The 22,904-nt window shown below is 44.5% G+C and overlaps 1 protein-coding gene across 1 annotated transcript in view; it reads left to right on the top strand.

Annotated features, from left to right (window-relative positions):
- ZDHHC5 (zinc finger DHHC-type palmitoyltransferase 5) overlaps positions 1 to 22,904 on the top strand; it is a 652,209-nt gene that overhangs the window by 30,004 nt on the left and 599,301 nt on the right. The window contains exons 3-4 of the mRNA XM_053692339.1: positions 13,454 to 13,575; positions 13,650 to 13,807. Of these exons, the coding sequence (XP_053548314.1) occupies positions 13,454 to 13,575; positions 13,650 to 13,807 (280 nt within the window). The remainder of the gene's footprint in view (positions 1 to 13,453; positions 13,576 to 13,649; positions 13,808 to 22,904) is intronic.

Here is a 22,904-nt window from a genome sequence, read left to right as displayed (position 1 = left end):
GTGGAGGATAGTTGTGCTTTTTCGGATCCAATGGATAAAAAATTAGAAGGTTACCTTAAGAAAATGTTTGTTCAACAAGGTTTTATCTTACAGCCCCTTGCATGCATTGCGCCTGTCACTGCTGCTGCGGCATTCTGGTTTGAGTCTCTAGAAGAGGCCATTCACACAGCTCCATTGGATGAAATTATGGACAAGCTTAAAGCACTTAAGCTAGCTAATGCATTTGTTTCTGATGCCATTGTACATTTAACTAAACTAATGGCTAAGAACTCCGGATTCACCATCCAGGCGCGCAGAGCGCTTGTCAAAGTGAGATTTATCTTTAGATATTTAAACCTCTATTTTCTAGGAATCACAACTTGAATCAACTTAATATATAGTAATGTAACACAGAGTTTTAAACAGGAGGCCCAGAGGAGTGTAAACTCTGTGTCTTAATTTGGCCCTTATTAGTTTGTACTCAAAACTCTCAGGAGCACAAGGAACGTTCTTAGGGCGTAACAGTGTAACAAACATATAACAGATTGAGATAGAGAATATAAGAACTTCAACAGCTAATATTGAGGCAGTAGCAATAGGCAGCAAGCAGATGCAGTATTAAGTTATTTGTATAATGACAGTCTGTTGTTATGCAATGAATATAACATACGACCTGTATCCACTAGCGTGGTAGATAGTACACAGGAGCCGTCAAAGTGGAGAGAGCTGGCCAAGCAAGTTGTTTAGTCAACCGGAGCCCCTTATCCTCTGTGCGCGGTGAGTAGGGAGAGCTGTACCTGCGGCTGCAGCTGATGACGTCACCTGCGCTGGGACCGGACGGCTGTGTGGAAGTGGAGCTGCAGCGCAGCTCTGTAGGATTGACAGGAGACCAGGGATGTTGCCAGCGGTAGTGGCAGGTAAGCTGAGGCAGGCTAGGTGAGATTAATATGAGCCCACAAAGAAAGTGGCTGTCGCTGTTTCACAGTGGATAACGGTTAGCCTTGGAGGAGCAACAAGAAGAGTAGCTAGAAAGCTGGACTTGGATAACGAGGTAGTACTTGCAGTATGCTACAAACAAAATAACCAAGCAATGAGTCTAGGAGGGGGAGGTGCCTTTATAGCACTAATGATGATTAAGGATGAAACCAGTTAAAGGTACAGAACTTGAAAGGAACCCTGACAGAGTCCCCCCCCTAGGAAACCTCAGCGAGGTTTCAAGTAACGGGCCTCTCAGGGTTACGACGATGGAAGAGTGAAACTAGACGAGGGACTGTAACATTCGTAGCGGGTTCCCAAGAATCCTCCGAAGTATCAAAACCCTTCCAGTGGATCAGATACTCCAAACGACCGCCTCTGCGCCTAGAGTCCAGGATGCTGTGAACCTCATATTCCAGGTCATTGGTCAATGAGTGGCTAGGAAGATCAACCACGGGAATGGATGCAGAGGAATCACAAGGTTTAATGAGAGACACATGGAAAGTCGGATGAATCCGGTAGGTGAGAGGCAGCTTTAAGGTGACAGTAACAGGATTTGGGAGAGCCACAATTGGGAAGGGACCAATGAAAAGTCTAGTTAGTTTTCTTGAGGGAAGATGAAGCTTTAAGTTTTTCGTGGACAACCAAACAAGTTGACCTATACGGTATTCAGGTTGTTGTCTGTGACTAAGATCATAGTGTTTTTTATAGGATGCTTGAGCATGCCTGATGTTGTCTTGTATGACAGTAAATGCCTGTGAGATGTCGTTTATAGTGTCATTTACTTGAGGACAGTTAGATCCGATTCTAGGGAGCATATGGTTTCTTGGATGGATGCCGTTGTTGATGAAGAATGGACTATACTTGGTAGAGGTATTAGGAGTGTTATTATATGCAAATTCAGCCAACGGGAGGAACGAGTACCAGGAATCCTGTTGCTGGGAACAGTAACAGCGGAGGTACTGTTCTAACCACTGATTGGTCCTTTCAGTTTGTCCGTTACATTGGGGATGATAAGAAGTGGTAAGTTTTTGTTTAATTTGTAAGGCTACACATAGTTGCTTCCAAAATTTTGACGTGAACTGAGATCCTCTGTCTGTGAGTATACTGGTTGGAATTCCATGAAGACGAATTATTTCTTTGATGAAAAGTTGCGAAGTTAACGAAGCACTAGGTATGGAGGTGGTTGGAATGAAGTGTGCCATTTTAGAAAATACATCTACAACTACCATTATACAAGTGTATGAGGATGAGTTAGGTAGATCTACAATGAAATCAAGAGAGACGTCAGTCAATGGTTTTGTTGGTATAGGATTGGGTTGTAACAATCCTATAGGTCTCATATGGGATGGTTTGGAACTGGAACAAGTAACACATTGGGAGATGTAACGTTTGACTGAAGGTACGAGTGAGGGCCACCAATAAGATCGTCTTAGAAGAGACAACGTTTTGTGGACTCCTAGATGTCCTGCCAATGGAGAGTCATGAACAGAATTGAGAATAGTGTTTCTTAAATTAGGCGGCACATATAGAAGTTGGTTATGATAGTATAAGCCATCTTTAGCCTTTTGTAGTAGGTTAGTCGGTTTGGAAGAATCACTTTCTTGTGAAGATTGGATTTCAAGTGGCCTTAAAACGAGGGAAGCTATGATATTTTCCTTTGGTATCACAGTCGATGGAAGGTTGTCTGAATTAGGTTTTTGATACATTCTTGAGAGAGCGTCTGCCTTGGCGTTTTTTGATCCGGGCCTATAAGTAATGACATATTGGAACCGTGAAAAATAAAGACTCCATCTGAGTTGTCTTGATGAGAGAGTCCTATTCATATGAAGGTATTGGAGATTTTTATGATCTGTGAGGATAACAATGGGATGTGTTGAACCCTCCAAAAGGTGACGCCAATGGTCAAGAGCTCTTTATTGCCAAAAGTTCTTTCTCCCCAACAGGATAGTTCAATTCAGCGGGTGTCATTACCCTTGAAAAAAAAGCTACTGGGTGAATGGGTTCTTTAAAAGACTTCCTCTGTGAGAGAACAGCTCCCAGGGCAAAATCTGATGCATCAACTTCCAGAATAAACTGTAAGTTGGTGTCAGGGAACTGAAGTATTGGAGCGGTGGTGAATCGATCTTTTAGGGTATCAAAAACCTTTTGAGTGAGTTCTGACCAATGAAACTTATTGTGTAGTTTTGTGAGATCTGATAATGGTTTAGTCAGTGCTGCAAATTTATGGATGAATTTGCGATAAAAGTTTGCGAACCCAAGGAAGCGTTGTATATCTTTTTTACACTTGGGAGTAGGCCATTGTTTAATACAATTTACTTTAGTTTCTTCCATCCTAATACCTGTGGAGCTGATGTGATAACCCAAAAAGGACACCTGATCAACGTGAAATAAACATTTCTCCAGCTTAGCATAAAGGCTATGTGTACGTAATCTATTGAGGACTGTTGTGACATGTTTGATATGATCCTGTAAGTTTTGTGAGTATATAAGAATGTCATCTAAGTATACCACAATGTAAACATCTAAGATATCACGAAAAATATCGTTAATGAAATTCTGAAATGTAGCCGGCGCATTGCAGAGTCCGAATGGCATAACAACATACTCGAATAACCCGTAGCGGGTTCTAAATGCTGTTAGCCACTCGTCGCCGGCACGGATTCTGACGAGGTTGTAGGCCCCTCTTAGGTCCAATTTTGTGAAGACCTTGGCTCCACGCAACCTCTCAATAAGTTCTGGTATTAATGGGAGTGGGTATCTGTTTTTTATTGTACGTTTATTGAGTTCCCTGTAATCCATGATAGGCCTGAGTGAATCATCTTTATTTCTTACAAAGAAAATACCAGCACCTGCTGGTGATGTGGAAGGTCTGATAAAGCCTTTCTCAAGATTTTCCTGTAAGTAATTTTTTAGATGATCCAACTCAGGTTTCGATAAAGGATATATATGACCGTAGGGTATAGTAGACCCTGGTAGCAGCTCAATGGGGCAGTCATATACTCTATGAGGCGGTAGAGATTGAGCTTCTTTTTTACTAAATACATCAGAGTATTCAAGATAAGTTAGGTAGTGCAGGTTCAGATACTACTGATATATGGTGTTTAGTGTAGCAAGTTTGTATGCAATAAGTAGATGAAAGTGAAATGGAAAAGTCAGTCCAATTCAATGTAGGTTTGTGTGTCTTTAACCAGGGAATACCTAAAATGAGAGGGAACATTGGAGATGTGATTACGTTAAAACTAATAGTTTCAATATGACCTGTACTGGTACACATAATTAACGGCACGGTTTGTTGATTTACTGGACCTGAGGAGAACCATCAACAACGTTAAATAAGACAGGAGAAGATTTTGCCTCAACAGGTATTTTATTGGCCCTTACGTACTCAAGGTCAGTGAAATTACCACTCGCTCCTGTGTCAATTAGTGCTTCAGTTTTGACCCTGTGAAGTTGCCACTGTAAGGAGAGAGATAAAAAAAAAGTACTATTCTTGTCCTTCAGGTTATGGTAACGTAAAATGTTTTTAGACCTACCCGACTTTTGCTTAATCAAAAGGGGGCACCCCTTGACTTCATGGTCTCTGGCGGCGCAGTACATACAGAGATTCAGGAGGCGCCGTCTGTTCTTTTCTTGTTGGGAAAGGGGACCCTTAATTACTCCAATCTCCATTGGAGTCTCCACATCATGTTCTCTATGTGTAATTTGTGAAGTGATTTTCCTTGGGGTAATAGTATGTCCTGCCTTCTCATGTCGGCGCTCCCTGATCCTTCTATCAATGGTGATCGATAAAGTATAAAGATCTTCAAGGGAAGTGGGGATACCAATCCTAGATAACTCATCCTTGATGTCATCAGATAATCCTATTCGGAAGTGGTTTTTCAGGGATGGTTCATTCCATTGGGAATCCTTTGCATGTATTTTGAACTGGGCAATGTAATCCTCTACAGGTTGCCTGTTCTGTTTTAAAGCTCTTATCGAAGCTTCAGCTGAGCTTTGTTTGAAGGGATCATCGTATAATGATGACATCTCCTTCAAGAAATCATCTAAAGAGTTCAAAATGGGATCTTGAATCTCATAGTAAGTGTCAGCCCAAGCACGAGGCTCTGCCCTTAGGAAGGATATGATAGTAAGCACTTTCAGTCTGTCAGTCCTGTATGTGTTTGGTTTTAACTCAAACAGCAGGAGACATGAGTTTTTGAACTCCCTGAACAGAGACCTGTTACCTGAAAACTTTTCTGGCAAGCTGACCTGTGGATCAGGTGCCTGTACAGGAGGGTTAGTTTTGGTATTGTAAAGGTCTCTGATACAGGTTTTAACTGTTTCATTATCACTCTGCAAATCTCTTACACTCTGTGTAAGGTTATCAATACGCTGTGACATATTAGTAATTTGATCTGTTATGTCCTCAGAGGTCATTTTTAGGCTTGGTTATTATGTCAAAGTGAGATTTATCTTTAGATATTTAAACCTCTATTTTCTAGGAATCACAACTTGAATCAACTTAATATATAGTAATGTAACACAGAGTTTTAAACAGGAGGCCCAGAGGAGTGTAAACTCTGTGTCTTAATTTGGCCCTTATTAGTTTGTACTCAAAACTCTCAGGAGCACAAGGAACGTTCTTAGGGCGTAACAGTGTAACAAACATATAACAGATTGAGATAGAGAATATAAGAACTTCAACAGCTAATATTGAGGCAGTAGCAATAGGCAGCAAGCAGATGCAGTATTAAGTTATTTGTATAATGACAGTCTGTTGTTATGCAATGAATATAACATACGACCTGTATCCACTAGCGTGGTAGATAGTACACAGGAGCCGTCAAAGTGGAGAGAGCTGGCCAAGCAAGTTGTTTAGTCAACCGGAGCCCCTTATCCTCTGTGCGCGGTGAGTAGGGAGAGCTGTACCTGCGGCTGCAGCTGATGACGTCACCCGCGCTGGGACCGGACGGCTGTGTGGAAGTGGAGCTGCAGCGCAGCTCTGTAGGATTGACAGGAGACCAGGGATGTTGCCAGCGGTAGTAGCAGGTAAGCTGAGGCAGGCTAGGTGAGATTAATATGAGCCCACAAAGAAAGTGGCTGTCGCTGTTTCACAGTGGATAATGGTTAGCCTTGGAGGAGCAACAAGAAGAGTAGCTAGAAAGCTGGACTTGGATAACGAGGTAGTACTTGCAGTATGCTACAAACAAAATAACCAAGCAATGAGTCTAGGAGGGGGAGGTGCCTTTATAGCACTAATGATGATTAAGGATGAAACCAGTTAAAGGTACAGAACTTGAAAGGAACCCTGACAGCGCTATGGCTTAAATCCTGGTCAGCTGACGTGACTTCTAAATCTAAATGACTTAATATTCCTTTCAAGGGGCAGACCTTATTCGGGCCCGGCTTGAAAGAAATTATTGCTGACATTACTGGAGGTAAGGGTCATACCCTTCCTCAGGACAGGGCCAAATCAAAGGCCAAACAGTCTAATTTTCGTGCCTTTCGAAATTTTAAGGCAGGAGCAGCATCAACTTCCTCCGCTCCAAAACAGGAAGGAACTGTTGCTCGTTACAGACAGGCCTGGAAAACTAACCAGTCCTGGAACAAGGGCAAGCAGGCCAGAAAACCTACTACTGCCCCTAAGACAGCATGAAGGAACGGCCCCCTATCCGGAAACGGATCTAGTGGGGGGCAGACTTTCTCTCTTCGCCCAGGCGTGGGCAAGAGATGTCCAGGATCCCTGGGCGTTGGAGATCATATCTCAGGGATATCTTCTGGACTTCAAAGCTTCTCCTCCTCGAGGGAGATTCCATCTATCAAGGTTATCAGAAAACCAGATAAAGAAAGAGGCATTCCTACGCTGTGTTCAAGACCTCCTAGTAATGGGGGTGATCCACCCTGTTCCACGGACGGAACAAGGGCAGGGATTTTACTCAAATCTGTTTGTGGTTCCCAAGAAAGAGGGAACCTTCAGACCAATCTTGGACCTAAAGATCTTAAACAAATTCCTAAGAGTTCCATCATTCAAAATGGAAACTATTCGAACCATCCTACCCATGATCCAAGAAGGTCAGTACATGACCACAGTGGACTTAAAGGATGCCTACCTTCACATAACGATTCACAAAGATCATTATCGGTACCTAAGATTTGCCTTTCTAGACAGGCATTACCAGTTTGTAGCTCTTCCCTTCGGGTTAGCTACGGCCCCGAGAATCTTTACAAAGGTTCTGGGCTCACTTCTGGCGGTTCTAAGACCACGAGGCATAGCGGTGGCTCCGTATCTAGACGACATCCTGATACAGGCGTCAAGCTTTCAAATTGCCAAGTCTCATACAGAGATAGTTCTGGCATTTCTGAGGTCGCATGGGTGGAAAGTGAACGTGGAAAAGAGTTCTCTATCACCACTCACAAGAGTCTCCTTCCTAGGGACTCTTATAGATTCTGTAGAGATTAAAATTTACCTGACGGAGTCCAGGTTATCAAAACTTCTAAATGCTTGCCGTGTCCTTCATTCCATTCCACGCCCGTCAGTGGCTTAGTGCATGGAAGTAATCGGCTTAATGGTAGCGGCAATGGACATAGTGCCATTTGCGCGCCTGCATCTCAGACCGCTGCAATTATGCATGCTAAGTCAGTGGAATGGGGTTTACTCAGATTTGTCTCCTCTACTAAATCTGGATCGAGAGACCAGAGATTCTCTTCTCTGGTGGCTTTCTCGGGTCCATCTGTCCAAGGGCATGACCTTTCGCAGGCCAGATTGGACGATTGTAACAACAGATGCCAGCCTTCTAGGTTGGGGCGCAGTCTGGAACTTCCTGAAGGCTCAGGGATCGTGGACTCAGGAGGAAAATATCCTCCCAATAAATATTCTGGAGTTAAGAGCAATATTCAATGCTCTTCTAGCTTGGCCTCAGCAACACTGAGGTTCATCAGATTTCAGTCGGACAACATCACGACTGTGGCTTACATCAACCATCAAGGGGGAACCAGGAGTTCCCTAGCGATGTTAGAAGTCTCAAAGATAATTCGCTGGGCAGAGTCTCACTCTTGCCACCTGTCAGCGATTTACATCCCAGGCGTGGAGAACTGGGAGGCGGACTTTCTAAGTCGCCAGACTTTTCATCCGGGGGAGTGGGAACTTCATCCGGAGGTGTTCGTTCAGCTGGTTCATCGTTGGGGCAAACCAGAACTGGATCTCCTGGCGTCTCGCCAGAACGCCAAGCTTCCTCGTTACGGATCCAGGTCCAGGGACCCGGGAGTGGCGCTGATAGATGCTCTAGCAGCCCCTTGGGGTTTCAACATGGTTTATGTGTTTCCACCGTTTCCGCTGCTGCCTCGACTGATTGCCAAGATCAAACAGGAGAGAGCATCAGTGATTCTGATAGCGCCTGCGTGGCCACGCAGGACCTGGTATGCAGACCTAGTGGACATGTCGTCCTGTCCACCATGGTCTCTGCCTCTGAGGCAGGACCTTCTAATACAAGGTCCTTTCAACCATCCAAATCTAATTTCTCTGAGGCTGACTGCATGGAGATTGAACGCTTGATCCTATCAAAGCGTGGCTTCTCAGAGTCAGTTATTGATACCTTAATACAGGCACGGAAGCCTGTTACCAGAAAAATCTACCATAAGATATGGCGTAAATATTTATATTGGTGCGAATCCAAGAGTTACTCATGGAGTAAGGTTAGGATTCCTAGGATATTGTCCTTTCTACAAGAGGGTTTGGAAAAGGGCTTATCTGCTAGTTCGTTAAAGGGACAGATTTCTGCTCTGTCTATTCTTTTGCACAAGCGTCTGGCAGAATTTCCAGACGTCCAGGCTTTTTGTCAGGCTTTGGCTAGGATTAAGCCTGTGTTTAAGACTGTTGCTCCTCCGTGGAGCTTAAACTTGGTTCTTAAAGTTCTTCAAGGTGTTCCGTTTGAACCCCTTCATTCCATTGATATTAAGCTTTTATCTTGGAAAGTTCTGTTTTTGATGGCTATTTCCTCGGCTCGAAGAGTCTCTGAGTTATCGGCCTTACATTGTGATTCTCCTTATCTGATTTTCCATTCAGACAAGGTAGTTCTGCGTACAAAACCTGGGTTTTTACCTAAGGTAGTTTCTAACAGGAATATCAATCAAGAGATTGTTGTTCCATCATTATGTCCTAATCCTTCTTCAAAGAAGGAACGACTTTTGCATAATCTGGACGTAGTCCGTGCCCTGAAGTTCTATTTACAGGCAACTAAAGATTTTCGTCAAACTTCTTCCCTGTTTGTCGTTTACTCGGGACAGAGGAGAGGTCAAAAAGCTTCGACCACCTCTCTCTCCTTTTGGCTTCGTAGCATAATACGTTTAGCCTATGAGACTGATGGACAGCAGCCCCCTGAAAGAATTACAGCTCATTCCACTAGAGCTGTGGCTTCCACCTGGGCCTTTAAAAATGAGGCCTCTGTTGAACAGATTTGCAAGGCTGCGACTTGGTCTTCGCTTCACACCTTTTCAAAATTTTACAAATTTGACACTTTTGCTTCTTCGGAGGCTGTTTTTGGGAGACAGGTTCTACAGGCAGTGGTTCCTTCCGTTTAAGTTCCTGCCTTGTCCCTCCCATCATCCGTGTACTTTAGCTTTGGTATTGGTATCCCACAAGTAATGGATGATCCGTGGACTGGATACACTTAACAAGAGAAAACATAATTTATGCTTACCTGATAAATTTATTTCTCTTGTAGTGTATCCAGTCCACGGCCCGCCCTGTCTTTTTATCAGGTAAGCATAAATTATGTTTTTTCAGCCAGCAGCCGCCGTTGCGGCAATCGCTGGAGCTGCGACATATTGGTGTGAATCCCTGTGTGAAATGGTCGAGGGGGAGACATCCATCAACGAGATACAGGAGACGGTTAAGGCGCTGAAGATCGCCAATTCTGCACAGGGCTCTGTTGCTAAAATCTTGGTCTGCGGACCTGACCTCTAAGGTGGCAGGATAAGAAGGCTAAGCCTAAAGGATCTACTTTTTTTCCCTTTTGTGCGGACAAGGCCCAGCGCCAGCAACCCGCCGCAAAAGCGGACTAGTCCAAAGGATCTTGGAAGCCGGTTCAATTTTGGAACAAGTCTAAGCAGGGCAAGAAGCCCGCCGAGACGAAATCGGCATGAAGGGGTGGCCCCCGACCGGTCTCCGGATCACGAAGGGGGCAGATTATCTATTCTCAGACGCATGGTTGCAAGACGTTCAGGACCCTTGCGTTCTAGAAGTGGTCTCCCAGGGTTACAGGATAGGGTTCAGATCTGATCCGCCCGAGGGCAGATTCCTCCTGTCAAACCTGTCTTCAAGACCAGAGAAGAGAGAGGCCTTTCTAGAGTGTGTGAGAGACCTCGCCTCTTTCAGGGTTATTGTACCAGTACCCCTAGCAGAAAGGGGTCTAGGGTACTATTACAACCTTTTTGTAGTTCCAAAGAGGGCACGTTCCGCCGGATTCTGGACCTAAAGTGTTTAAACAAGTTTCTGAGTGTTCCATCGTTCAAAACGATCAGATCTATTCTGCCCCTAGTTCAAGAGGGACAGTTCATGACAACTGTAGACTTGAAGGACACTTACCTTCATGTGCCAATTCACAGGGTCCACTTCAGGTTCCTAAGATTTGCGTTTCTGGACCAAAACTTCCAGTTTGTGGCCCTTCCTTTTGGTCTGACGGCCCGAGGGTCTTCACAAAGGTTCTGGGGGCTCTGCTTGCAGTGGCCAGATCCATGGGCATTGCTGTGGCACCTTACCTGGACGACATCCTAGTTCAGGCGCGGTCGCTCAGCCTCGCAGAGGATCATTCAAGGGCTCTTCTTCTTCTGCTCCAACTTAACGGTTGGAAGATCAACTCAGGAAAGAGTTCCCTGGTTCCCAGCAACAGGGTGGAGTTCCTGGGCACGATAATAGACTCTATGTCTATGAAGATATTTCTCACAGATCAGCGGCGCAGGAAGCTTGCGTCCACCTGTCTTGCCCTTCAGTCCTCCACAAGCCCTTTGGTGGCTCAATGTATGGAGGTGATAGGTCTCATGGTGTCAAGCATAGATGTCATCCCATTCGCCAGGTTCCATCTCAGACCTCTTCAATTGTGCATGTTGAGACAGTGGAACGGCGATCATTCAGATCTATCAAAGCTGATATCAATGGATGCTCAGACTTGGAGCTCCCTCTCTTGTTGGATGCGTCCAGAGCAACTGTCCATGGGGACATCCTTCTTAAGACTGTCCTGGGAGATTGTGACCACAGACGCCAGTCTGACAGGATGGGGAGCTCTGTGGGGTGCCAGGATGGCACAAGGAAAGTGGTCCAGAGAGTAGTCTCTCCTTCTGATCAGCATCCTAGAACTACGATCAATTTACAATGCTCTGAAGGCATGGCCTTCTCTGGAGTTGGTCAGTTTCATCAGTTTCCAGACCGACAATATTACCTCGGTGGCTTACAAGGAGCTCCCTCGCGATGATAGTGTCTCGGATTCTGGAGTGGGTGGAGTCTGACTTCTCGCTCTCAGCGATTCACATTCCAGGTGTGGACATCTGGGAAGCGGACTTTGTCAGCAGACAATCCTTCCATCCGGGGGAAGGGTCTCTTCACCCTGAGGTGTTTGAGGAGATTTGTCACAGATGGGGAGTGCCGGATATAGATCTCAATTGCAGGCTACCTCAATACAGGTTGAGGTCCAGGGATCCCCAGGCAGAGCTGATAGATGCCTTAGCGGTTCCTTGGGGATTCAGCCTAGCTTACATTTTTTCACCATTACCACTTCTACCTCGTGTAGTGGCACGCATCAAACGAGAGCGGGCCCCGGCCATTCTGATTGCTCCTTCGTGGCCGCGGAGGATGTGGTTTGTGGATCTGGTGGGGATGTCATCCTCTCTGCCGTGGAGGTTACCCTGTCGCAGGGATCTGCTGTCACAGGGCCCCTTTCAACATCGAAATCTAGATTCTCTGAGGCTGACTGCGTGGAGATTGAACGCCTAGTTTTAGCCAAGAAAGGCTTTTCAGAAAGTGTGATTGATACTCTAATTCAGGCAAGGAAGCCAGTCACTCGTTGCATCTACCATAAGGTGTGCAGGACTTACTTGTCCTGGTGTGAGAAGCATGGACATCCTTGGCACAAGGTGAAGGTATCCAGGATTCTGTCCTTTCTCCAAGGTGGGTTGAAGAAGTGTCTTGCCGCTAGTTCCTTAAAGGGACAGATTTCGGCATTATCAGTTTTGTTGCATAGGAGACTCGCTGAGCTCCCTGACATTCAATCTTTTGTACAGGCTCTGTCTAGAATAAGGCCTGTCTTTCGACAGTCGGCTCCCCCTTGGAGCTTAAACTCAGTCCTTAGGGTTTTGCAGAGGGTTCCGTTTGAACCTATGCATTTCATAGACATTAAGATTCTGTCCTGGAAGGTTCTCTTCCTGTTGGCTATTGCATCAGCATGCAGAGTATCTGAACTAGCTGCCTTGCAATGTGATCCTCCTTATCTGGTGTTTTTTTTTTTTTTTTTGCGGATAAGGCTGTACTTCACACTGGGTTGGAGTTTCTCCCCAAGGTGGTGTCTAACCGTAACATCAATCAGGAAATAGTTGTTCCTTCTTTGTGTCCTAACCCTTCTTCTTCAAAAGAGAGGTTACTTCATAACCTGGATGTGGTTCGTGCCTTGAAGTTCTATCTTCAGGCTACAAAGGATTTCATACAGTCTATATCTCTCTTTGTGGTGTATTCTGGGAAGCGCAAGGGGCAAAGGACCTGATGATTTAATTTCCATCGAGGGGAGGAGAGTCCACGGCTCCCATCTGTATCTTGGGCGGCCCTAAATTTATCATCTTCTGGCACGATTTTTACCCTGATATTTCTCCTACTGTTCCTGGTTCCCTCGGCAGAATGACTGGGGTATGAGGGAAGTGGGGGAGGTATTTAAGCCTTTGGCTGGGGTGTCTTTGCCTCCTCCTGGTGGCCAGGTTCTTAATTCCCACAAGTAATGAATGAAGCCGTGGACTTTCTATCCCCTCAATGGAAATTAAATTATCCGGTAAGCATAATTTATGTTATCTCTCTCTCTCTGTCCCTGTCTCTGTCTCTCTCTATCTCTCTCTGTCAGTTAATTTCTGTCCCAGTTTGGGGGATTACTCAGTGCAAACAAAGCTTGTAAAGAGAAAACATCAGCCTGGCCCCCTCTATAACAGGTCAACCATATTCACAGGGCATTGCAGCTGTCTATTACCTACTTAATCTATGTCGTCACACTGTGTCCCCATTTTTAATCACAAATATTCCAAACTCTCATCTCTCTCTTTTCTCTTTTCTTCTCTTTTCATCTCTCTTTTCTTCTCCCTTCTCTCTTTTCTTCTCCCTTCTCTCTTTTCTTCTCCCTTCTCTCTTTTCTTCTTCCTTCTCTCTTTTCTTCTCTCTTCTCTCTCCTTTTTTTTACAGCCATTCTTTATTTACTTCAGGTTTTTTTCTTGTGTTTAGTACCGGCAACCTGAATTACGCACTAATTTTGAGTAACCTCTGTCTTTGCAGATGTCCTTGGCTCAGCATGGAGGTGTCCCCTGCTCTTTCTGCCTATAATGCTGTTATGTTTCTTTTTGTATTGGCCAACTTCAGCATGGCTACATTTATGGATCCAGGAATATTCCCACGAGGTAAATATAGCTATCCAGCATTCTCTTATGCTTCTGTTCCTGAATTTCCTATCTCACTGATTTTTTTTTCCAAGCGGATGAGGATGAAGATAAGGAAGATGATTTCCGGGCTCCTTTATACAAGACTGTAGAAGTGAGAGCAGTACAGGTCCGTATGAAGTGGTGCTCAACATGCCGATTCTACAGACCCCCTCGCTGCTCCCATTGCAGTGTGTGTGACAACTGTGTTGAGGTGAGTGAACAAAATTTCAGTTTTCAAAGTGTAATTGTCCTGAAATTTAGCTGATTTGTAGCCATTACATTTTATTTAAATTAGACAAGCTGATTTTAAGTAATTTAATGTAGAAAAAAAGGTTCTGTATTTCTGAAGAATTCCATTGACTTATAATTTTTCTGCAGACTGTAAAAGTCAGGTGGTAACATAACTGTGCAATCTGCACTGCTGCAAAAACAAAAGCTAATTTAAATGAAATTACTTAATTAATTAAAACTTCAAAACTGCCAAAGGTTTTTAGATCAAGTCAAAAGCTATCAGCATGCTAAGTTTCATGAAAACACATTCACCCGCTATTATAGTGCATACTTCACTGGGGCAGAACTCACTTAAAGGGACATAATACCAATATGCTAAATCACAAGTGATGCAGCATAACTGTAAAAAGTGAACAAGAGTATATTACCTGGACATATATATGTGAAAAGGAAAATTTTCTTCATAAATGGAAAGAGTCAACAGCTGCATTCATTACTTTTGGGGAAAAACCTGGCCACCAGGAGGAGGCAAATAAACCCCTGCCAAAGGCTTAAATACTCCTCCCACTTCCCTCATCCCCCAGTCATTCTTTGCCTTTCGTCCCAGGAGAAGTGTCAGAAGTTTGTCTCTTATGGAGGGTAGTACTCTTCGACACGGGACGATGGTTTTAAGTAATCCTATCAGTCTCTCATTGAGTGCCTGGATGAAAGTTAGAGTCCGGAGATGCAGGAAAAGTCTTTCTGCGAAACCATCCCGACTTATGTTAACAGCTCCACAAGCAATCGGCGTTGTCGAACTTCGCTTCGCTGCCTGCTTTCTTCTCTCAAGTCCATGGTGGAGAGAAGATCGTTTAATTTTACTTCATCAGAATGTACTGTAATGTATTTGTTTCCTGTGAGGTGCTATCTTGCGGGACTTATACAAGATACTGTATATACAGGGTCTCAGTGAGACTCCTTTAGTGTCTTGGAATCAAGGGTTAATATCTCCTGAAGATTATTGAACAGGTTTTTTTTTACTCATGTTATGTAGTGTTAACTGGGCTCCTGGCTTGAAACATAAGGGCCTTGGAAGTGATGTGACCTTATGGTTGGGCGCTCTTTTTTGAACTGTATGGTTCACCTTGTGACTGGGCGTGTTTACCTTCTGGACTTCCATTTCCGCATTCCTGACTGTGTGGCAACGGAAATTTTTTTGTCTGCCGGTGTCTGGTTTATAGGAGGTGGTGAGTGCCCCAGCCATTGTGGGTGTTACGTGCTGTTTAGATTTTGTGTTTTTATAGTCCATATTATATTCTCTATCCAGTTATGGAGGATTCTGATGCTGAGACTATTCAAATTTCAGACTCAGATTCTTCGACTTGTGAAGAATGCGAATTGACCCCGTTGACACATGTCAATCAGTTATGTTCTGTTTTAGAGCGCCTTGTTCCTCGGGCTCAGGGAATCAAGGGACCGCTGAGCCATCTGCCTTTGGGGGTTCTGTCCTCTGAGAGGTGAGTTCCCTACTACTACACATGCGGGTAACCCAGATTATGTTTATCCCTCCTTGCAGGGCGGCTTGTTCCCCCCGGAGGTTGCAGCACGTTTTCGCTTTCACATATTTTTGGCGATTATACAAAGTCCAGACATTTATTTGCGTTTGTGCTTGTGCCCTATTGTCCCGGGTCTATGCAGTTCCCTGCGGGTGTTGCTGTCCCTGAGTGTTGTGCCTTTCGTTACAGAATAGCGCGTCTTCGCATTTTACTGAGACACTTTTTGAGTTATTAGAGGACCCTATCCTTAACGGATATGGGAATCCGCAGTCTTCTCCTTCGAATGGCTCACCTCATTAGACATGAGGGGATAATGTAATCTCCTGTTTATTGATATCCTTCCCAGTTTTGTTGGAAGTTCAGGGTTTCATTTGGCTGGTCCTGCGGGTATGCCTGTTTCTTCTTGGGCATTAACCTACTGGTTGCCTTATATTTTCTTTTATCCGGATATGATGCCTTTTATTTTTGATTATATGTTTCCTTCGGGAACTTTCTCTGGGATCGATCCTCACTGTTTACTTCTGCGGAAGTTTGTTACAGGACATGTTAGTCCTATGTTTGTCTGTTATTCTCTTCCCCTCTGAGGGAGGATTTATGCAGCTTGACAGTTATGACCCTGTCTGCAGGCTGGTCCTGCTTGGGTTCAGATCTTCGGTCTCGTGGCTTGTGAGACACGTGGCGCCTGTTCTGCCTGGCTGGGCCGGTTGTTCTGCCTGGCTGGGCCGGTTGAGGCGCCGAGTGCTCACTTTATTATTTGTGTTTTCTTGTGTTTATTTTACAAGTTTCAGCTAAGCTTCTTAAGAAAACTTGTGGGTCCGTAAGGCAGGAAGGATGTTCAGTCCTTATTTAGCCTTCAGGCTAGTTGACTGGGCATTGGAGTTCCGCTGCGTCACTCTCTTTTGCTTCCGATTCTCTCGGGACCAAGAGTGTTTCTTCCTTATGTGGGAGGATTGGGGGCTTAGTGCCTCCATTACCGCTGGTTTTGGCGGTTTGGCCTTTCTTAGGCTCTGGGAATTGTCATTTTGGACTTGTTCCTTCCATGGTTCTCTTCATTGGGACCCTTTGGACTTTGTCCGTTCCTCCATGTGGGTTGGGTCACCTTTTGGGGACCTGGTTTCCCTTAGGGAGATGGTTGTTCTCTTATGAGGACATTCAGCAGTGGGGTCTCTTTTCGGCTCTTATTAGGTTTTTTTTCCCCAGAGCTGGGGATGCTCTGCATCCTTTTTTCATGTGATTCTCTGACTCGTATTGGAGGTGATGTGGAGACTAGCCTTTGCTCGAGTGACCTTGTCCTCGAGGTATCCCCTTGCTTGGTCGTCTTGTGGCTGTTCGAACGCCTATGGGCTCTTGTGGCTTGGTACGAGATGCCTTAGCTCCTTTGGAGTGTTGGACTTCGGCAAGGGGTGGTCTCTTCCTTGGGTCGGGACTTGCAAGGTGTTCTCGTTATCCGGGTTATTCTGGATATTGCATTGATATCTCCCTGTGGGTCTGTTTTTTATATCAGACGGGGTATTTGAGTTTCTGGGATATTGTTTGTTTTAAACAAATGGGGGCTCGGACCTGTCATCGCCCTGGTTCTTCCGGTTGCTGAGGCTTTCACTCAGCGTTTTCCCTTGGGGATCCAGTTACGGGTTGTTACCAGACTTTTCCGCCTCCAGGGCGGGTTCGGGGTACTCCAGTTCCAGGGAACTTGGGCAATGACCTTTGGTCTGGTTTTCTGAGTGCCGATGCTCATTGGGCTTACCTTACACTTTAATGAACTGTTTCCCTTGGACTGTTTGCTGAAGTAACCTGATGGCTTTGCGGTTCTGCAGGTGAAGGGTTTGTAGGGTTACCACTGCAGCTATTGCACCTTGTCTGTGCGCTAGCAGGCTACTTTTTAAGGGGATTCCTTCCAAGTTCATCTGCGTTGGAGATTGATCTATTGTTCAGCCTGTGGCCTTGTGTCTTGTGGGCAAGAGCTCTGACAGACGTTGGCACTTAGTGTGTAATTCCATTTGCATTGCAAAGCTTATGGACTTTCTGTTGTGACCATAACTTGGGATAGGATCATTCTCTACTGACTCTATGTGAACTTTCAAGTTACTATCATTGCCGGTGGGAGGAGTTTCCGGACATCCGTGGAATACCCTGAATGGGTTGGATCGGTTATACCCCACTGGGCACCGTAACACAATATTGTGTCTTTTTCGAAAGTTCATGTTCAGTTCATGTTCAGTTCATTTAAAAGTTGGTAAACTACAGCTTCATGTATATCCTGTGATTGACAGGCAGGACGGCCTGTGATACGGAGGCTTCTGGAAATCAACATATCAGACAAGAGGTGTGTTAAGACACCAGCACACCCACCTCTTACGTCAAACCATTACCGACTTGTCTGATACTGTAAGGTCGAGCGGCGGAACGCCTGAAAACCGGCTTGTAATACAGAGAGGTATACCTCGGGACCATTCGCATGCTAACTAGCCTAATCACCTGGGGACTGTGTGAGTAATATAGAAGCTATGTGCAGCCTGATGGTTGCGGTCCAGCTTTCAAGAATAATACTTAACACCGCTAATATCTTTTATTATATATATATATATATATATATATAACACACAGAGAAAACCCAGCACTCACAAGCTCTCAGCTAAGATTTAAAAGCAAAAATGGAAAGGTTAGTTACCGCATCTGGCCAAATGGGACAAGCCCAGGTACCTCGTCAAGGTCCTTTCCATTACCTGGGACGCTAAAACAGCCACACAATGCAAGCTTTCAAATCCAAACAAACTGTGAACAAGGGAAGGGTGCACAGGCATATGTAATCACTCTAGACATATACAAAACACGGAAGGGAACTGCACTCTCATACCGGACCGGGTACACATCCCATGACCCTGCAACATGCTCAGCCCTGGGTGCCACTGGCAATCACAGAAAGCTGTGCTGTCCCCAGAGCCACAGGCAGTTAGCCCCAGACAGGTCTGGGTGCAAGAACCATAGGGAAAATTACAAAACAAATTAATACAACACACACAGTTCAGCAATATTCTTGGGATGTCTGGTGTGAATCGCTTTCTTGAGGTCATGCCACAGCATCTCAATCGGGTTGAGGTCAGGACTCTGACTGGGCCACTTCAGAAGGCGTATTTTCTTCTGTTTAAGCCATTCTGTTGTTGATTTACTTCTATGCTTTGGGTCATTGTCCTGTTGCAACACCCATCTTCTGTTGAGCTTCAGCTGGTAGACAGATGGCCTTAAGTTCTCCTGCAAAATGTCTTGATAAACTTGGGAATTCATTTTTCCTTCAATGATAGCAATCCGTCCAGGCCCTGACGCAGCAAAGCAGCCCCAAACCATGATGCCCCCACCACCATACTTCACAGTTGGGATGAGGTTTTGATGTTGGTGTGCCGTGCCTCTTTCTTTCATGTAATTGGCAAGAGTCCATGAGCTAGTGACGTATGGGATATACATTCCTACCAGGAGGGGCAAAGTTTCCCAAACCTCAAAATGCCTATAAATACACCCCTCACCACACCCACAATTCAGTTTTTCAAACTTTGCCTCCCATGGAGGTGGTGAAGTAAGTTTGTGCTAGATTTCTACGTTGATATGCGCTTCGCAGCAGGCTGAAGCCCGGTTTTCCTCTGAGTGCAGTGAATGTCAGAGGGATGTGAAGAGAGTATTGCCTATTTGAATACCATGGTCTTCCTCTAGGGGATCTATTTCATAGGTTCTCAGTCGTATAGATTTCTTCTCCTACCTCCCTTTTCAGATCGACAATATATTCTTATATACCATTACCTCTACTGATTCTCGTTTCAGTACTGGTTTGGCTATCTACTATATGTAGATGAGTGTCTTAGGGTAAGTAAGTCTTATTTCTATTTATGACACTCTAAGCTATGGTTGGGCACTTTATATGTAAAGTTCTAAATATATGTGTTTAACTTATATTTGCCATGATTCAGGATAATCAGTATTCCTTCTTTCAGACTGTCAGTTTCATTTTTTTCGGAAAATGCATATAAATTTATATTTCTCTTGTTAAGTGTATCCAGTCCATGGATCATCCATTACTTGTGGGATATTCTCCTTCCCAACAGGAAGTTGCAAGAGGATCACCCACAGCAGAGCTGCTATATAGCTCCTCCCCTCACTGCCATATCCAGTCATTCTCTTGCAACTCTCAACAAAGATGGACGTAGTAAGAGGAGAGTGGTGTATTATAGTTATTTTTTTAACTTCAATCAAAAGTTTGTTATTTTTAAATGGTACCGGAGTGTACTGTTTATCTCAGGCAGTATTTAGAAGAAGAATCTGCCTGCATTTTCTATGATCGTAGCAGAAGTAACTAAGATCCATGGCTGTTCTCACATATTCTGAGGAGTGAGGTAACTTCAGAGAGGGAATGGCGTGCAGGTTTTCCTGCAATAAGGTATGTGCAGTTAATATATTTCTAGGGATGGAATTTGCTAGAAAAATGCTGCTGATACCGGATTAATGTAAGTTAAGCCTTAAATGCAGTGATAGCGACTGGTATCAGGCTTATTAACAGAGATACATACTCTTATAAAAGTGTAATATAAAACGTTTGCTGGCATGTTAATCGTTTTTATATATGTTTGGTGACAAAACTTATTGGGGCCTAGTTTTTTTTCCACATGGCTGGTTTGATTTTTGCCTAGAAACAGGCTTTCCACTGTTGCAATATGAGTGGGAAGGGCCTATTTTAGTGCTTTTCTGTGCAGCTAAAAATACTGACAGAGACATTCAGCTTCCCTCTGCATGATACAGGACATCTCTGAAGGGCTCAAGAGGCTTCAAAGTCGTGTTTGAGGAGGGTAACAATCACAGTAGACTCTGGCAGTTGTTGTGACTGTGTTTAAAAAACGTTTTTGTCATTTATTATTCTGTTTTTGTTATTAAGGGGTTAATCATCCATTTGCAAGTGGGTACAATGCTCTGCTGACTTGTTACATACACTGTAAAAATGTTGTTAGTGTAACTGCCTTTTTTCACTGTTATTTCAAATTTTGTCAAAATTTGTTTCTCTTAAAGGCACAGTAACATTTTTTATATTGCTTGTTAACTTGCTTTAAAGTGTTTTCCAAGCTTGCTAGTCTCATTGCTAGTCTGTACTAACATGTCTGAAACAGAGGATACTTGTTCATTATGTTTAAAAGCCATGGTGGAGCCCCATAGGAGAATGTGTACTAAATGTATTTATTTCACCTTAAACAGTAAAGATCAGTCTTTATCTATAAAAGAATTGTCACCAGAGGGGTCTGTCGAGGGGGAAGTTATGCCGACTAACTCTCCCCACGTGTCGGACCCTTCGCCTCCCGCTCAAGGGACGCACGCTAATATGGCGCCAAGTACATCAGGGACGCCCATAGCGATTACTTTGCAGGACATGGCTGCAATCATGTTTAATACCCTGTCAGAGGTATTATCCAGATTGCCTGAATTGAGAGGCAAGCGCGATAGCTCTGGGGTTAGACGAGATACAGAGCGCGTAGATGCTGTAAGAGCCATGTCTGATACTGCGTCACAATATGCAGAACCTGAGGACGGAGAGCTTCAGTCTGTGGGTGACGTCTCTGAATCGGGGAGACCTGATTCAGAGATCTCTAATTTTAAATTTAAGCTTGAGAACCTCCGTGTATTGCTTGGGGAGGTATTAGCTGCTCTTAATGACTGTGACACAATTGCAGTGCCAGAGAAATTGTGTAGGCTGGATAAATACTATGCAGTGCCGGTGAGTACTGATGTTTTTCCAATACCTAAAAGGCTTACAGAAATTATTAGTAAGGAGTGGGATAGGCCCGGTGTGCCCTTTTCCCCACCTCCTATATTTAGAAAAATGTTTCCAATAGATGCCACTACACTTATGGCAGACTGTCCCTAAGGTGGAGGGAGCAGTTTCTACTTTAGCAAAGCGTACCACTATCCCGGTTGAGGACAGTTGTGCTTTTTCAGATCCAATGGATAAAAAATTCGAGGGTTACCTTAAGAAAATGTTTATTCAACAAGGTTTTATTTTACAGCCCCTTGCATGCATTGCGCCTGTCACTGCTGCGGCGGCATTCTGGTTTGAGGCCCTGGAAGAGGCCATCCATACAGCTCCATTGACTGAAATTGTTGACAAGCTTAGAACTCTTAAGCTAGCTAACTCATTTGTTTCTGATGCCATTGTTCATTTGACTAAACTAAAGGCTAAGAATTCCGGATTCGCCATCCAGGCGCGTAGGGCGCTATGGCTCAAATCCTGGTCAGCTGATGTGACTTCAAAGTCTAAATTACTCAACATTCCTTTCAAGGGGCAGACCTTATTCGGGCCTGGTTTGAAAGGAATTATTGCTGACATTACTGGAGGTAAGGGTCATACCCTTCCTCAGGACAGGGCCAAATCAAAGGCCAAACAGTCTAATTTTCGTGCCTTTCGAAATTTCAAGGCAGGTGCAGCATCAACTTCCTCTGCTTCAAAACAAGAGGGAACTTTTGCTCAATCCAAGCAGGCCTGGAAACCTAACCAGTCCTGGAACAAGGGCAAGCAGGCCAGAAAGCCTGCTGCTGCCTCTAAGACAGCATGAAGGAGCGGCCCCTATCCGACAACGGATCTAGTAGGGGGCAGACTCTCTCTCTTCGCCCAGGCGTGGGCAAGAGATGTTCAATATCCCTGGGCGTTGGAGATCATATCTCAGGGAAGCTTCTCCTCCACAAGGGAGATTTCACCTTTCAAGATTATCTGCAAACCAGATAAAGAAAGAGGCATTCCTAAGCTGCGTACAAGATGATCTTGTAATGGGAGTGATCCATCCAGTTCCGCGGACGGAACAAGAACAGGGGTTATATTCAAATCTGTTTGTGGTTCCCAAAAAAGAGGGAACCTTCAGACCAATTTTGGATTTAAAGATCCTAAACAAATTCCTCAGAGTTCCGTCATTCAAGATGGAAACTATTCGAACCATTTTACCCATGATCCAAGAGGGTCAGTACATGACCACAGTGGACTTAAAGGATGCCTACCTTCACATTCCGATTCACAAGAATCCTCATCAGTTCCTGAGGTTTGCCTTTCTAGACAGGCATTACCGATTTGTAGCTCTTCCATTCGGGTTGGCTACAGCCCCAAGAATTTTTACAAAGGTTCTGGGCTCACTTCTGGCAGTCCTAAGACCGCGAGGCATAGCGGTGGCTCCTTGAAAAGTGGAAGTATTGGCGCTTACAGCTAGGATAGATAGATAGATAGCGGTGGCTCCTTACCTGGACGATATCCTGATACAGGCGTCAAGCTTTCAAATTGCCAAATCTCATACAGAGATAGTTCTGGCATTCCTGAGGTCGCATGGGTGGAAAGTGAACGAAGAAAAGAGTTTTCTATCTCCTCTCACGAGGGTTTCCTTCCTAGGGACTCTAATAGATTCTGTAGAAATGAAAATTTACCTGACGGAGTCCAGGTTATCAAAACTTCTAAATGCTTGCTGTGTTCTTCACTCCATTCCGCGCCCCACGGTGGCTCAGTGCATGGAAGTAATCGGCTTAATGGTAGCG

Source organism: Bombina bombina, chromosome 9 (assembly GCF_027579735.1).
Source record: "Bombina bombina isolate aBomBom1 chromosome 9, aBomBom1.pri, whole genome shotgun sequence".
Lineage (NCBI taxonomy): Eukaryota > Metazoa > Chordata > Amphibia > Anura > Bombinatoridae > Bombina > Bombina bombina.
This window is presented reverse-complemented; position numbering and strand designations above follow the sequence as displayed.